Source organism: Bubalus kerabau, chromosome 5 (assembly GCF_029407905.1).
Source record: "Bubalus kerabau isolate K-KA32 ecotype Philippines breed swamp buffalo chromosome 5, PCC_UOA_SB_1v2, whole genome shotgun sequence".
In the NCBI taxonomy this organism is placed as follows: domain Eukaryota; kingdom Metazoa; phylum Chordata; class Mammalia; order Artiodactyla; family Bovidae; genus Bubalus; species Bubalus kerabau.
In genome coordinates, this window is record NC_073628.1 from 66,156,911 (window position 1) to 66,173,428 (window position 16,518).

At 39.1% G+C, this 16,518-nt stretch overlaps 1 protein-coding gene across 5 annotated transcripts in view; it reads left to right on the top strand.

Moving 5' to 3' along the window:
• UCHL5 (ubiquitin C-terminal hydrolase L5) overlaps positions 1 to 16,518 on the top strand; it is a 42,449-nt gene that overhangs the window by 804 nt on the left and 25,127 nt on the right. For 4 of the 5 annotated variants that reach the window (XM_055581834.1, XM_055581838.1, XM_055581835.1 and 1 more), the window contains exons 2-3: positions 9,587 to 9,650; positions 11,649 to 11,754. In XM_055581834.1, the coding sequence (XP_055437809.1) occupies positions 9,587 to 9,650; positions 11,649 to 11,754 (170 nt within the window). Of the gene's footprint in view, positions 1 to 9,586; positions 9,651 to 11,648; positions 11,755 to 13,936; positions 14,064 to 16,518 lie in introns of those variants that run through there. The other variant, XM_055581837.1, reaches the window with a different exon arrangement.

Genomic DNA, 16,518 nt, shown 5'->3' on the forward strand with positions numbered 1-16,518 from the left:
GAGTGTTCTAGAGACCACATGCTTGCCTCTTAATTGCTTTCTGACTCTATTCCTTGTCTGTGGTCCCAAGTAACCAACGTATTCGACTTGGTGGCCTCTGCCCTTCTTGTTCCCTGTTCTCTACTTCGGCAGTAAGTTTATTTTTATCTGTTACATTTTTTCAAGTATTATTCATTTTAGCTACTATGTTATTAAAACTTGTACTGAAGGTAGAAATTGAACATTGATAGTCGTGCGTCTGTGCTCAGTCGCTTCAGTTGTGTCTGACTCTTTGTGACCACATGGACTGTAGCCTGCCAGGCTCCTCTGTCCATGGGATTCTCCAGGCTGGGATACTGGAGTGGGTTGCCATGCCCTCCTCCAGGGGATCTTCCCGATCCAGGAATTGAACCTGTATCTCTTGAGTCTCCTGCATTGCAGGCAGGTTCTTTTCCCACTGAGCCACCAGGAAGCCCACTGTTTGTTGTACATAGCTATTTGAAATACCATTTATCACTCATATATTTTTACGTACTGTATATCTCAGACACGTTGGTAGGGTTTCGGTATTTTTAGTGTGAATAAAGCAGGTCTGCTGTTCTGAAGAACTGACAAGCAATATATAATATGGCATGTTAACTGCTGCCTTAAAGTATTTACATAGAAGTCCTGGAAGAACACAGGCAGAAGGAAAAGCATAAACAGTAGTGATATTAAAGTATATGACTTAGGGAACAGCTGCTCAGTCCTGTCCATTAGCTTAGTTCTTTACCACTAGCGCCACCTGAGAAGCCCAGGGAAAGGGCTGGGGAAGTGACTAAAACAGTGTTATAGATTAGAGGAGTATTTGAATCCCAAACTGAAAAGATAAACTGAGGCCCAGTTGTGTGCCATGCTGTGTTGTGTGGATTGGCCTGTGATCCCCAGCGACTTAACTGTCAGATATTTCAATGCTGAAATGACATTTTTATAATTGAAAAACATTTACTTCATGTAGTGTGCAGTACACTGGAATGGAATGAAGTGAGAGACTAGCTAACTCTTAAGATGGTCAGAATCTGAGAAGATTAGCTCAATATGAGTAGTGATTTGGAGAGGAGGTAGTCAATAATTTTGGCTTTTAAGTCCACAGGACAGTTAACTGGTGGGATAAAGGGGGAAAGGTGATAATGACTTTAGTCTCTAGCTTCAGTTCAGATCAGTCGCTCAGTCGTGTCCGACTCTTTGCGACCCGATGAACCACAGCACGCCAGGCCTCCCTGTCCATCACCAACTCCCGGAGTTTACCCAAACCCATGTCCATTGAGTTGGTGATGCCATCCAACCATCTTATCCTCTGTCATCCCCTTCTCCTCCTGCCCTCAATCTAGCTTAGGAGACTGGTGAAGTAAAAGAGAAGAGTAGGTGTGATGGACAAGGAAATAGGTTCAACTTTGGACATAAACTGAATTTGAAATGTGCACAGGTTTAACCATGAAGTTTTACCTTCAAACCCTTAACTATTATGACATATTAAAGTTAACCTTAAAAAATGTTGTACCAGGCAAATTTGCTTATTTTAAAGTTAGTTCATTCTATTAACAGCTGTTGCTTCACTTTCATATGTGCAGAAAGCTTGGAATTGAAAGTGATTTAAGTAAAGTCAGGTATAAGAGACTGATACGGAACCGCACCTCCTGTACCTGCACTTGTGAAAAGTGAAGTGATATGGTTGGCTCAATTACCAGGAGACCTTTGCCAAAACTTAAATGATGGAAGTTGTACATCATTATCAGCTGCTTCAAAGAGACAAAAGTTTATTTCTGTCTTTTTTTTTTTTTTCCTCATTCACGTCACGGATTTAAAAATGCTTTTGGAAGTTTATTCTTTCAAAAGTGAAACATCTTATTGTTTTATAGGTGCTACTGTAGTTTTAAGTTTCTTCACTGAAGGGGAAATTATTTGTGAGTTCAGTGATTATATAATTAAAAATTCTGGTGGAATATAACATCAGGGTAAAACAAAGTTCTGTGTTAAGAAACTGATGGAGCAGAACTATATTTTTAATTGATACAGTGCATACATGATTAATAAATTGAGTAAAACAAACTATTATAGTATACCAATTAAAAATAGAAGCCGTTAATTTCTGCTTCTAGCCAGGATAGAGTATCAGGGACTGGATTTAGTACAGCAAATCAGTGACCGCAGCTTTCCCTTCAATAAACTAGAAAAGGAAGGGCAGATAAAACCTATAGTAAGCAGATAAAAGGAAATAATAGAGATCAGGGTTGAAGTTAGTAAAATAGAAAAGAGAAGAATAGTGGAGAAAGTCAATGAAACCAAAAGCTGTTGTCTCAAAGATCAGTAAAATGGATAAACCTCTAGTCAGACTGATTGGAAGAAAGGAGAGGAGAAAAATGACAAATATCCAGGAATAAGAGAGATGACATCATTACAGATTCTATAGATATTAAAAGGATAAGTGAATTTTCTAATAAATATTTATGCAAATAAATTTGACAACTTAGCTGAAGTGTACAAATTTCTTTAGACACAAATTGCCAAAGTTCACTCAAGAAGTAGTTGATAAACAGTATAGCCTTATGTGTTTTAAAAAAATTGAAATCGTAATTTAAAATTTTCCCACAAGGAAAACTCTAGCTAAAATGTCATCACTAGTAAATTCTTGCAAATATTTAAGGACTAAGTAATACCATTTCTACACAGGCTTCTCCAAAGACATTGGAGAAGAAGTACTCCTCATCTCATTTTATGAGGGTCAGCATTAATTTTAACACCCAAATCAGACAAAGACATTGTAAGAAAAGGAAATTGCAGACCCATATCTATTGTCAACATAGAAACAAACATTCTAACCAAAATGTTATCAAATCAAATCCAGTAATATATTAAATAGACAGTATGTCATGAATGAGAGGGGTTTATCCCAGGAATTTAGGGTTGGTTTAACATTTGGGATTCACTGTAATTCATCATATTAAATAAGAAAAACCATATGATTAGATTATCTCAATAACTGCAAAAGACATTGGACAAAAATCCAGCATCTGTTAAGAATTACAAAGTGTTAGGTTTTAGCCTACTTGCCAGCCAGCAAATGAGCCTGCCACTATTTTATAGATGCTGGTAGACAGCTTCAACTTTAGAGGTAAATAATAGTATCACTCATGGCACGGTAGTCAGCAGGAGATTCGTGTTTGCATTGGTGTCCTTATCCTTTGAGTCCATAGGAGTGAAGGTAATGCCACAGGCACGAGTTTCTGTCAGAGCCGAGGAACCTCTGACCTTTGGGAGCCTCAGCTTTAGAGTCTGCTTGCAAACTTGCTCAACCTTTGACTCTAGGGAGATGATATTATAGACAGCAGATCAGTCTTCTCTCTGCCCCACACAGGGAGATACTATCCCTGATCTTCAAGTCTGTTTACTATTTTGACATTCTTGAAAAGACAGTTCTGAACGAACCTGCAATTTCTCTCAGAAGACAAGCAGTAACAGTAGAAACTGATTGAGAATTGTCTCCCAATGAAATCGATCCTTTCTTACTGTACCAAATATGCCATTCCGTCAGCTACTTGGATTAATCTGACTGGACCTGCAGGACTGGTATCAAATCTGTTTATCCCTTGGGGTGTTTATGTTAGGAAGCCAGGTGACTTTCTCAAGTTTTTGTATTGGCCTTTCCTCCTGGCTTAAGGCATTAAATCAGGCATAACAGTATGTATTAGTGATTGCACAGACCCTACCTGGGTCTGCAGGGAGGAAGTCTAAAACAATTCTATCATCTACAGCTCTGGCCCATGAGTTGAGGCATATCTGAGGGATTCAGGGCCAGTGTGGTGTTTCCTTTACATGGAGGTCTATTTCAAACACTCATAAGGTGCACGTCCCTTATTGTGGGGAGAGAGGTGAGTTAATGCCTGGCATTTACACAGGAAATAAAAGAACAGTTGAATGTGCATGTGGTACACTTGGAAGTGAGTGTTGACTCCAGTCTTTGGGACCTCCAAAAAGGCACCTTCTTATGAGTGAAAGTGAAAGTTGCTCAGTTGTGTCTGACTCTTTGCAACCCCATGGACTGTACAGTCCGTGGAATTCTCTAGGACACAGTACTGGAGTGGGTAGCCTTTCCCTTCTCCAGGGGATCTTCCCAACCCAGGGATCGAGCCCAGATCTCCTGAATTTCAGGTGGATTCTTTACCAGCTGAGCCACAAGGGAAGCCCAAGAATACTGGAGTAGTAGCCTGTCCCTTCTCCAGCAGATCTTCCTGACCCAGGAATCGAACCAGGGTCTCCTGCATTGCAGGGGATTCTTTACCAACTGAGCTACCAGAGGGGTATACATTAATAGTGCCTCCAACTTAGGGCTCCTTGTTCATTTTTAATAACTGACTTTAGTCCTTTTTGGAGAGATTGCCTAAGAGTTGACCATACAGTTTTTCCTATTTTGTCACATCACCAGTTGAATGGCATTTGTCTGTGCCATGTAATAACTGAAAATGTGGTTGGGAAAGATATCTGGGGCTGCTTTTTGTGGGAGGTGCAGAAGCTGGCGCCATTCCTGCTGCTTCTGGTGGAGCTGTTTATACGGTCATGGGGTTGGCAATCAATGTGTCCAAGCTGTTTGTTGAAAGATACCATCCCTAGCAGCCAATTAAATTTAAGTCACTGATAGTGGCTTAGTGTTAAAGAATCCACCTGCTAATTCAGGTGACACAAGAGATTCTGGTTCAATCCCTGGGTAGAGAAGGTGCCTCGAAGTAGGAAATGGCAACCCTCTCCAGTATTCTAGCCTGAGAAATCCCTTGGACAGAGAAGCCTGGCAGGCTACGTTCATGGGGTCACGAAGAGACACAACTGACCATGCACAACAGTTTGGGAGTGCCTACCCAGAGTATTTTTCTTGGGGAGAAAGACTCCAGGTATGTTGTTGAGAAAATTATTTTTAGAATTAGTTTCTCAATAGAGCTATTTTATGGAGCCTCCAGCACTATAGTACAAATGTGTTTGTCAATATATAAATATTTTTAAACAGTTTAATGAATTAATTTAATTAAAAATTTATTTAATGTTTTATTAAGTAAAATCAATTCGATAAAAGCAGTGTTCTGGTTTGAATGGCAGATTATTTGGTTATCCTGTTTAAGGCCCAGGTTAGCTGTTCTTCAAAGTTTTTTTCTGACCTGCAGTGGTAGTCTGCTACCTCTTAACTTGCAGAGCGCAGCCCCTGTACCTTTCATATGCAAAGTCTGCAGACTGCATAGTCTCTGAGTCATATATATTTGCTTCCTACGAGGTCGAAGTTCTTGTATGTGTCTGTGTGTGCTCATTGTGTCCCACTCTTTGCCACCCCATGGACTGTAGCCCACCAGGCTTCTCTGTCCGTGGGATTGTTCAGGCAAGAATACGGGAGTGGTTTGCCATTTCTTTCTCCAGGGGATCTTCCCAACCTGGGGATCGAACCCGTGTTTCTTGCACCTCCTGCACTTGCAGATGGATTCTTTACTGCTGAGCCATTGGGAAAGCCCCAGGTTGAAGTTTTTAAATATTGGTAAAGTAGTTTATTATTTTCTGTCCTTGTTAGGGCCTAATACCATGCTTGGCATATATTTTCAACCTGTGTTTGGTTGAATCATGCATACAGAACCTATGGATACAAAGTGCTGAATGTATTTGTTAAATACCAGCAATTCATTAACTTTTTAAAGCTCAACTCCCACTCAAGATTTTACTTAATAAATATTAGAGAAGTCAGCGTGGTGATATTTTGTGCTTGGTATTTGAGAATGTATACCTCACTAGAGAATTTTGTGGATTAGATGAAGCAGGTAGTATTCTCATTTTAAATTTGAGGAAAGTGAGGCTCAAAGACATTTTCTTGCTAAAGGCAAAGAACTTAAAGGCATTGCTAGGATTACAACCCAGGCCTCTTGAATCATTGCTTATTTTTATTTCCATTATAACCTGCATTATTTGCAATTGAATGTACATAAAGGGATTATTGGCCTTCCCTGGTGGCTCAGATGGTAAAGAATCTACCTGCAATGCAGGAGACCCAGGTTTGATCTCTGACTTGGGAAGATCCCCTGGAGAAGGGAATGGAAACCCACTGCAGTATTCTTGCCAGGAGAATTTAATGGACAGAGGAGCCTTTGGGCTACAGTCTATGGGGATGCAAAGAGTCGGACACGACTGAGCAACTAACACTTATACTTTTTCACAAGGGGATTATTCAGTTCAGTTCAGTTCAGTTCAGTCGCTCAGTCATGTCCAACTCGTTGCAACTCCATGAATCGCAGCACGCCAGGCCTCCCTGTCCATCACCAGCTCCCGGAGTTCACTCAGACTCAACGTCCATCAAGTCAGTGGTGCCATCCAGCCATCTCATCCTCTGTCGTCCCCTTCTCCTCCTGTCCCCAATCCTCCCAGCATCAGAGTCTTTTCCAGTGAGTCAACTCTTCACATGAGGTGACCAAAGTGTTGGAGTTTCAGCTTTAGCATCATTCCTTCCAAAGAACACCCAGGGCTGATCTCCTTTAGAATGGACTGGTTGGATCTCCTTGCAGTCCAAGGGACTCTCAAGAGTCTTCTCCAACACCACAGTTCAAAAGCGTCAATTCTTTGGCACTCAGCTTTCTTCACAGTCCAACTCTCACATCCATACATGACCACTGGAAAAACCATAGCCTTGACTAGACAGACCTTTGTTGGCCTAGATATGCTATCTAGGTTGGTCATAACTTTCCTTCCAAGGAGTAAGTGTCTTTTAATTTCATGGCTGCAGTCACCATCTGCAGTGATTTTGGAGCCCCCAAAAATAAAGTCTGACACTGTTTCCACTGTTTCCCCATCTATTTCCCATGAAGTGATGGGACCAGATGCCATGATCTTCGTTTTCTGAATGTTGAGCTTTAAGCCCACTTTTTCACTCTCTACTTTCACTTTCATCAAGAGGCTTTTGAGTTCCTCTTCACTTTCTGCCATAAGGGTGGTGTCATCTGCATATCTGAGGTTATTGATATTTCTCCCGGCAATCTTGATTCCAGCTTGTGCTTCTTCCAGCCCAGCGTTTCTCATGATGTACTCTGCATATAAGTTCAATAAGCAGGGTGACAATATACAGCCTTGACGTACTCCTTTTCCTATTTGGAACCAGTGTGTTGTTCCATGTCCAGTTCTCACTGTTGCTTCCTCACCTGCATATAGGTTTCTCAAGAGGCAGGTCAGGTGGTCTGGTATTCCCATCTCTTTCAGAATTTTCCACAGTTTATTGTGATCCACACAGTCAAAGGCTTTGGCATAGTCAATAAAGCAGAAATAGATGTTTTTCTGGAACTCTCTCGCTTTTTCCATGATGCAGCAGACGTTGGCAATATTAGATAGATTAGAAACATCTATCTCCTTATACATCAAGTTGAGTACTGTGTTTTCCTTTTACAAAGATGTATATGTGTCTAGCATAAGGTTATTTAAACAGTGCCACTACTTGAAATTATACCTTTGCAAAAGATTTTGGGACTCTTAATTCAGTGACTTTTGTCATTGTGGGTTTTTGTGTGATACATGCAATGTTTTAATGTTTGGTCTTTTTACGGTAGATTTCCAATAGCATAACCAGTGTTAACAGTTGCATCAGTGCCCTTTTGTGCCCTTTCTTGATACTCGTATAATTATAGGTCCAGTTTTGTAAGGTTTTTTTTCCCCCAGCTTAATTATGTGGACATCTAGCAACCTGTTATACACATGTGGGTTGTTTCTAGTTCTTCTCTACTACAAATAACATAGGGCTTCTCTGGTAGCTCAGCTGGTAAAGAGTCCACCTGCAATGCAGGAGACCCTAGTTTGGTTCTGGGGTCAGGAAGGTCCCCTGGAGAAGGGACGGGCTACCCACTCCAATAATGTTGCCTGGAGAATCCCTGTGGACAGAGGAGCCTGGTGGGCTACAGTCCGTGGGGTCACAAAGAGTGGGACGCAATAGAGTGACTAAGCACACAGACAAATAACATAGTAACTCTGCTCGTACCTGTAACTTTAATACCTGAGTGGGTGCTGATAGATATTTGCTGAACAGAGCAAATTGTGGTAGTAAATGGTATAAATGCCCAAAGTCACAGAGTTGGGTGGTCGTTGGTCCAATTTTTTTTTTTTTTAAACCACTCATTTTTGCAGTTGGTCTAAAGGCTTCTCCAGCTCTGACTGGAAAATAATCTGGAGTATTAGAAAAATGCCCAGACTTTGGAACCAGACATGTTTTAATTAATTTTTTGGCATATGTTAGTTGTAGTGATTTTAGGCAAGACACCTACTATCCCTAAGCCTCTTTCACATAATACTTGCTTTGTAGGAGTTAGGGAAAATCCATTTAAAGCTCTATACCCATTGAAGTTACTGGTAAATATGACTGTTTTTTTGTTTTTGTTTTTTTCTCTTGTGATAATACTACTACCTGACCTTTAGTGAACCCTAAAAGTGTGTGAAAGTGTTAATTACTCAGTCGTGTCTGACTGTGACCCCATGGACTGTAAGCCCACCAGGCTCCTCTGTCCATGGAATTCTCCAGGCAAGAATACTGGAGCAGGTTGCCATTTCCTTCTCCGTAAAGTGTGTGAAGGCGCTGTATTGAGTGTATGTCATTCATAATAAATTATCTTATGAGATAATAAGTAATCTCCTTTATTCCTCACAACAGCTCTGTGAGTATGGGGAGCGAGAAATCAATGGTAGTGGAGGCAGGGTTCAGACCCTGGCAGTTTGGAGGCCACGTTTTAACCATTACCACGATATGAACTGCTAGAGCTGGAGTCTCCACCTTGTTCTCTTGCCTTGTCTGGATTAGACACTTTGGGTTTGATAATTCATTTTGTTTTGACCTGTTGGGCCAGGTAATTATTTGTTTTTGGGTGCTATCCTGTGCATTGTAGGATGTTCAGTATCTCTGGCTTCTACCTCCTAGATGCTGCCTGCCCCCCCAAGTGGCAATAGTGGCAGTAAAAATGTCTTCAGACATTTGCAATGTTCTGTGAGGGAGAGGGGGACTATCTTGGTTGAGAACCATTGGGGGACTCTGATGTAGTTAACATTAAATTAAAATTTTAATTTGTATAGTATAAAATTTTAATTTAATTTGTATAGTAATTTGTATTTTAAAATGTATGGTATTGGAATTTTGGAAAGGGATCAGAACTGAATACGTGATCTGAAAGTCACTGTTAAGTGGTGGTTACATATTACTTTATGGATCAAGTGGACAATAAGGAAGAAAGAGGGCCACGGGCAGAACTGTGGAAACTTAGCAGCTGAGTGAAGAGGGTGGATGAAGAGGAGCCAGAGATAGAGAGAGACTGAGAAGGGACAGTCATGGGTGGTGCTTCAGTGAAAATAAATGGGGAAAGTTTTTAAAGTTGTCAAAGTAATATACTCCCTTTGTAAATAATTAGAAAATAGTAAAGAAAGGGCTGGGATTTGACTGAACTTGACCAGTTTTACCATTTTAATTTGTCATGTCGTATTGTGCCTAAATGTACATTTCTTTCCCTTGGTATTTTATTTAATGGTGAAGGGAAAAATGCGTTGTTTTGTCTTCTGAAGAAATAATTTCTTATTTCAGGTTGCCGAGGCGCCCAAGTAGAAGAAATATGGAGTTTAGAGCCCGAGAATTTTGAAAAATTAAAGTAAGTATATTTTAAATTATGTTAAAAATATGTCTATACTTAAGCAAACTTAAGCACATTATCTCCTTTATTTTTTTCAACTGTGTAAAGGGCTTCCCTCATAGCTCAGTTGGTAAAGAATCCTCCTGCAATGCAGGAGACCCTGGTTTGATTCCTGGGTCAGGAAGATCCCCTGGAGAAGGGATAGGCTACCCACTCCAGTATTCTTAGGCTTCCTTTGTGGCTCAGCTGGTAAAGAATCCTCCTGCAATTCAGGAGACCTGGGTTCGATCCCTGGGTTGGGAAGATCCCCTGGAGAAGGGAAAGGCTACCCACTCCAGTATTCTTAGGCTTCCTTTGTGGCTCAGCTGGTAAAGAATCCTCCTGCAGTGCAGGAGACCCTGGTTTGATTCCTGTGTCAGGAAGATCCCCTGGAGAAGGGAAAGGCTACCCACTCCAGTATTCTGGCCTAGAGAATTCCACGGACTGTGTAGTCCATGGGGTCGCAAAGAATTGGACATGACTGAGTGACTTTCAAAAACAAAAAAAGGTCAATATTATTCCCATTTTATAACCAAGAACCCCATGCTTATAGATAAGTAATTCACAAGGGATTCAAAACTAGGTCTGTGTAATTCTGTATCAACAAAGTACTGATTGGTCAACTTTTTTTTTTTTTTTTTTTAGCAACATTCACTTTATAGATCAATAGTGTTAGAACATGGAACACATTTTAACACAAACACAAAACACATGAATAATAGGTCAGTCTACAAAACTGTATTTAATAGATAATGTATTTTGCTAACCCAATATATTGATGATAATTCAGAACTTTTTTCCCCTATTATTACATTGCCTCTTGGGGAGGTTTCAGTTCAGATTCCAAATGTTGATGCCCAGAAGTACCTTCCTCTTACCCCGTCCTTCTGACTGGAGTTACTTGTCTGTCTCTCCCTAACCCTGAAACCTCTGTGTCCACAAGCACCAACCCTGTATTACAGATAGAAGGCTAGAAGAGTTTTCGATGTGGGGAGCGTTCTTAGAGTCCTGGAATGGGGACTCCAGGGATATGCTTTTAATATCTTTAGTAAGGAAATAGTTTAACAACTCCCCCCCCCCCCATTTTCTCCTTCCCCACAGAAGGAAAAATCATTTTACATTGAGTAAGAGGATGATCAGGGAAGTTTAATTAAAAGTGTATCATTTAACCTGTCTTTGCGGGATAGGAAAGAATTTGTTGTGTGGAAGGTAGTGGTGAAAGACTGGAGAAACTCCTCACGTGGTGATTTAATTGTTCAGTGGTAACACCCATGTAGGGAACTGGGTAACTTTATTATGTGTATGCAGTAGCAGTAGCAGCCTTATCTTGGGCAACATTCTAGTAACTATGAGTAGCAGTGCGGCTGCTGCTAAGTCGCTTCAGTCGTGTCCGACTCTTGCGACCCCATAGACGGCAGCCCACCAGGCTCCCCTGTCCCTGGGATTCTCCAGGCAAGAACACTGGAGTGGGTTGCCATTTCCTTCTCCAATGCAGGAAAGTGAAAAGTGAAAGTGAAGGCGCTCAGTCGTGTCCAACTCTTAGTGACCCCATGGACTACAGCCCACCAGGCTCCTCCGTCCATGGGATTTTCCAGGCAAGAGTACTGGAGTGGGGTGCCATTGCCTTCTCCTATGAGTAGCAATAGAAATCGTAAAACATTTTCTCACATTTACTTCATTTGCACTGTATTTCTTAAGTAAATGTCTAAAACTTAATATATTGACAACGTTTTATAGAAAGTAAAGAATCTTCCTGCAATGCAAGAGACCTGGCTTTGATCCCTGGGTTGGGAAGATCCCCTGGAGGAGGGCATGGCAACCCACTCCAGGATTCTTGCCTGGAGAACCCCCATGGACAGAGGAGCCTGGCAGGCTACAGTCTATGGGGTCACAAAGAGTTGGACATGACTGAGTGACTAAACACAGCACATATAGGAAGCAGGGTTTGGTGTCACTAACTTGTATTTTATTTTGTAGGCCAGTTCATGGGTTGATTTTTCTTTTCAAGTGGCAACCAGGAGAAGAACCAGCAGGCTCTGTGGTTCAGGACTCCAGACTGGACACAATCTTTTTTGCCAAGCAGGTATGGTCCTTGGACTCTGAAGTCTCAAGAGCGATGCTTTTTATAAACAGGATTCTTTTCCACCTGTGTGTCTCTAGTGTAGCAGTTCTCAAGTTTCTTGGTCTTAGGATTCCTTAACATTCTTAAAATTATTGAGATCCCCAAAGATCTTTATTTGAATTTTATTTATTAATATTTATCATTTAGATATTAAACTGAGACATTTAAAGTATTAATTGATTTAAAAGAGTAAATTCTGTAAATGATAACATTTTTAAAATAAAACATATGTATATTTACCAAAGCAAAAGAGTAGTGAAAAGACTGCATTGCTTTACATTTTTGTAAACCTTTTTAATGTCTGGGTTAATAGCACACAGCTGGCTTCTCCTATCAGCTTTATTCAGTCTATTGCAATATTTTTGTTTTGTCTTGTTTTCAGTTGAAATATATGAAGAAAATTTAGTCTCACACATGTATATAGTTGAGGAGGGAGGAGTATGTTCATTTCTTTTCTAGGAAATTATGGATATTCTTTGATATCATATCAAAACTCCAAAAATGTTTCTCTTCTAAAGATTGGTTGCAATGTGAAATCTGAACTCATATTAGTAAACTTTGTACTTCGTTTTATTAAAATCCTCAGGTTTATCTTGCTCTTCAAAAGGATCTTTTACTCATGCAGCATCTGATAACATTGTGCATTGGTCATTTTGAAAATTTACCAACTGATTTTGATTTTGTAAATGTTAGTACATATGATTATACACATTATAACAAGTCACATTTATTAATATCATCATCTGTATAGTCAGAAAAATTGTTAAGTATCATGAAACTTTTAAACTCACAGTGGTGGATCTAAGTCTTAGAAAATTCTAATTTTCACTTTAAAGTTCAAATTTTATCAAGGATACCAAATATTATCAGGTGTTTTCCTTGAAGTGACAGACTCAATTCACACATTTCAAGAAAATATCTGCCAGATACAGTCTGAACAACTGTATTTATCTGCCATATGTCCTTTCAAGTAAAAATGATGTTCCTGGAGAAAAGTTAGCTGACAGTTCAAACAGTAGCAAGGGTGCCTTTCCTGGAATTGACTGGCATATTTTGGTTTATAGTAGAAGTGCTTTATTTGTATTTCCTGTTTCACTCAGCAAATATTAAAGAATTGTACTCTGAGGTCAAAATGAAATAAAAATAATTTTTACTGCTTCATCAAAGACGTTCTTCAGTAAAAACTGGTTTTTGTTCAGCTAGTTTTTAGAATTATACCTATGTGTCAGTGAAAGAATTTAGTGCCACTGCCTAAGTATGTTAATAAAATAGCAGCAGTGTTACCCACGATTGCTTTTGTGCTGCAGTGCAAATATGTAAGCGAGGAAAACCAAAGACTGTCCTGGAATTATAATGGAGACAATTTTGAGCTCACAAATCCCTTGCAAATGGTCTTAGGAGTTCCCAGGCATCCATGTATCCCATTTTGAGAACTGCAGTTCTAGTGTATACAATAAACATTTAAGCAACATTAATAGATGCCTACATATTTTAGATCTAGAGTCCATTGTTTGGAAAAGCTGGAAAAGAGAATGCTGAAAGAGGCTTGATTAATATATAAAATCTAAGCTAAAGATGATTACATTTGTTTGAAAATAGCACTTCTTTCTAAGACTCAAAAGATTAAGATAAACTGTTAAACCTGTAGAAAGGTGGAAACAATAAAACTGCTAATTCTCATTACTGCCCTTTTAACCAAACGTTTCCTATTCCAGTTAGTAACTTGTTTTACTTTTTCCTCTTCTTTTATTACTTCTTTGTTTTCCTACCAACTTTTAAGAATGGAGTGTTTTTAGAGAAATTAGAATTTTCTTGCTTTACTTCAAGGATTAGAAAAACATTTTATCGTGTAGTTAAAGTACTTAAGTTATAAAAATGTCATGATGAGTGAATATACACCTGTGTCTATTAATCCCTCCCAACAGTTTGACTCATTCATTTAATCATCAAATAGTTGCTGAGCACTTCCTTTGTGCTGGGCTTTATTTTAGATACTAGGGGTATAATGGTGGGTAAGACAGGCATGTCTCTTTGATTTGTTATTACTGTCATGATAACAGTACCAATGGAAGCCAATATTTACCATTCCTGTTGTGTGCCAGATATTGTGCTTTAGACTATATTATTTATTTAATCCTTGCAGCAGCCCTGTGAGGTTGTTATCCTCATTTCACAGATGAAGAAATTGAGGCCTAGAAAAATTTACTTGGCTGAGGTCCCACAACTAGTACATGGTGGATCCAGAATTTAAACCCAGGTCTAAAGCCCAGGTTTGTGGTTTCACATTCTGTACTACCTCCCACATTTTCTATCCATCTGTTGACACATTCTTATTATCATTTTTTTAACTGAAGTTGGACTGTTGTGCAAAATATTTTGCTTCTTTTTTACTTAAAATTTGATTTTGTTCCATTTCAGTGCACATAACAGTATTAGATAACATATTGAAGGTTTATTAGGTACTTTATATATCTTATTTTTTATTATTAATTTACTTGTAGTAACTGATCCTCACAACAACCCTGTGTGGTTTTATAGCTTCCTCGTTATTTCACAGATGTGGAAACTGAGTCCCAGAGAGATTAAGAAACTTGCCCAAGTTATGTGGCTAGTCAGTGGCAGAGCTGGGTACAAACCAAGGCACTGCTAACTTAAAGTCCATCCCATATCACTCCACCACTTCTTTTAAAAGCATAGATCAGTCAGTTCAGTCGCTCAGTCGTGTCCGACTCTTTGCGACCCCATGGACTGCAGCACTCTAGGCTTCCCTGTCCATCACCAACTCCCGGAGTTTACCCAAACTCATGTCCATTGAGTCGGTGATGCCATCCAACCATCTCATCCTCTGTCGTCCTTAGTATAAGTATCCTGTAATTTTTTAACTCACTTCTTAAGGATAAACACTTTGAGATTCTTCTCATGTAATGCGAATAATCCATTTATGAGTTGTAATATTTTGTATTTATATAAGTACCATTGTACTACAATAATTATAATAATATAATTATAATCATAATGTGTGATATTCTAGATAGTACAGAAGAAGTAGGGAACAGATAGTTTCATCCTTCAGGTGATTTTTCTAATTTTTAAGAACATTTTTGTTATTTTTTAAAGGTATATGAGACTCTATACCCATTATACAAAAATGTAAGCATAACGGTTGTATGATGTAGAAAGTAAAGACCCTTAAAATCCCTACTCCAGAGATAACCACTTAAAACAATTTATATTTTTCAAGATGTTTTTCTGTGTGTGTGTCTATTTAATTATATTTCTTCATACTAAATTGTAAACCCAGGAGTCAGGTATTTTGTTTTCATGTATACTTCCTGGCATGTGGTCAGTATCCACTAAATGTAGAAAGAATATTATAATTAAAGAGCACTGGAATTCACTAACACTAAAACACTAATGATGTCTGACTTATAGAAGCCTGGCTGTTTTTTTAAGGTATAAGAAAACCCTCTATAAAGAAAAAAAATGTTACTAGAGTATGAATTTATACTTTCTGGAGTTCTGTGATATTTTTCTAGTTCTGTATTGCATTTCTACCTTACTATAATTTAATGTTTTATTTGTATTACATTATTACTGCCATGTTTACTAATATTCCAGATTAGTGATTTCCTAATTATGTCATATTTTTTATTCTGTACTGTGCCAACAGTTCCTGGTCAGTAACTTAACATTAATATCAGTTCCTTTAGGGTATGTATCCTGTGAGCCTGTGTTGAAACTTTCATAGTATATATTACCTAATATATAATCCTTGGTTCTAGGCTTCACGAGCTTATAGTAATGATTTCTAATCTGGACTCTGAGGAATATTTTCAGACATTTAAAAAATTTAATTAAAATTTTATCTATTTGTGATAAGGTCACATGGATTAATTAAATATATAGTTATTTCCATATGGAATCACATCAATTTAGAGAATGTTACTGCCTGTCTTACACTAATCATATGCTGTAATTGGAAGTATGCAGGTGTGGGGGTCATTGATTAGCAAAATATTGAGAAAAGAAATTGTCTTCTGGTGATGATAATTTGTATTTAAGGATCCAGGAAAGACCTTTTTGGTAATGCTTCTCTGCAAAACATTGTTGTCTTGCTACTGTTTCACCGATGAGAAGCTGAGGTCTGTTTGATGTATTGTTAAGGTCATGCTGTGATGGTATTGGGTGTGTGTGTGACTCCACCTGTTCAGTCTTTCAGGAAAGATCGGTTGTGTGTCTGCAATGTGCCAGACACTGTGACGGGTGCTTGGGAGATAAACGACAGTCAGGATCCCTGCCCTCGAAGGTGTTTAGAGTTTAGTGGAGGAGATTGGTTAAGCAGTGAAATGAAAAACTATAGTGGAAATAAATGCTGCATGGAGTGAACCATCTTGTGAAGTTTGAAAATAATCTATTAAGAGTACACACACTTTGGACACTAACTGCAGGGTTTTGGGTCTTCAGTCCACCTTCCCTTCTGACACTTGCAAGTTTGGGGAGTCCCCAAACCCATCCTCAGGTTCTGTAGTTTGTTAGTCATAGACCTCACCATAAGCTGTGTAATAAACTATGTTTCAGTCACATGATGACTTTATTACAGTGAGAGGACACATTAAACTCAGCCATGTGAAGAGACACGTGGGTCAGAGGCCAGGAGCGTTCTCTGTACACTGCTTCTGGTTGTCTTCTCCCAGGGGAGCCACAGACAGCACCAACTTCACTGGC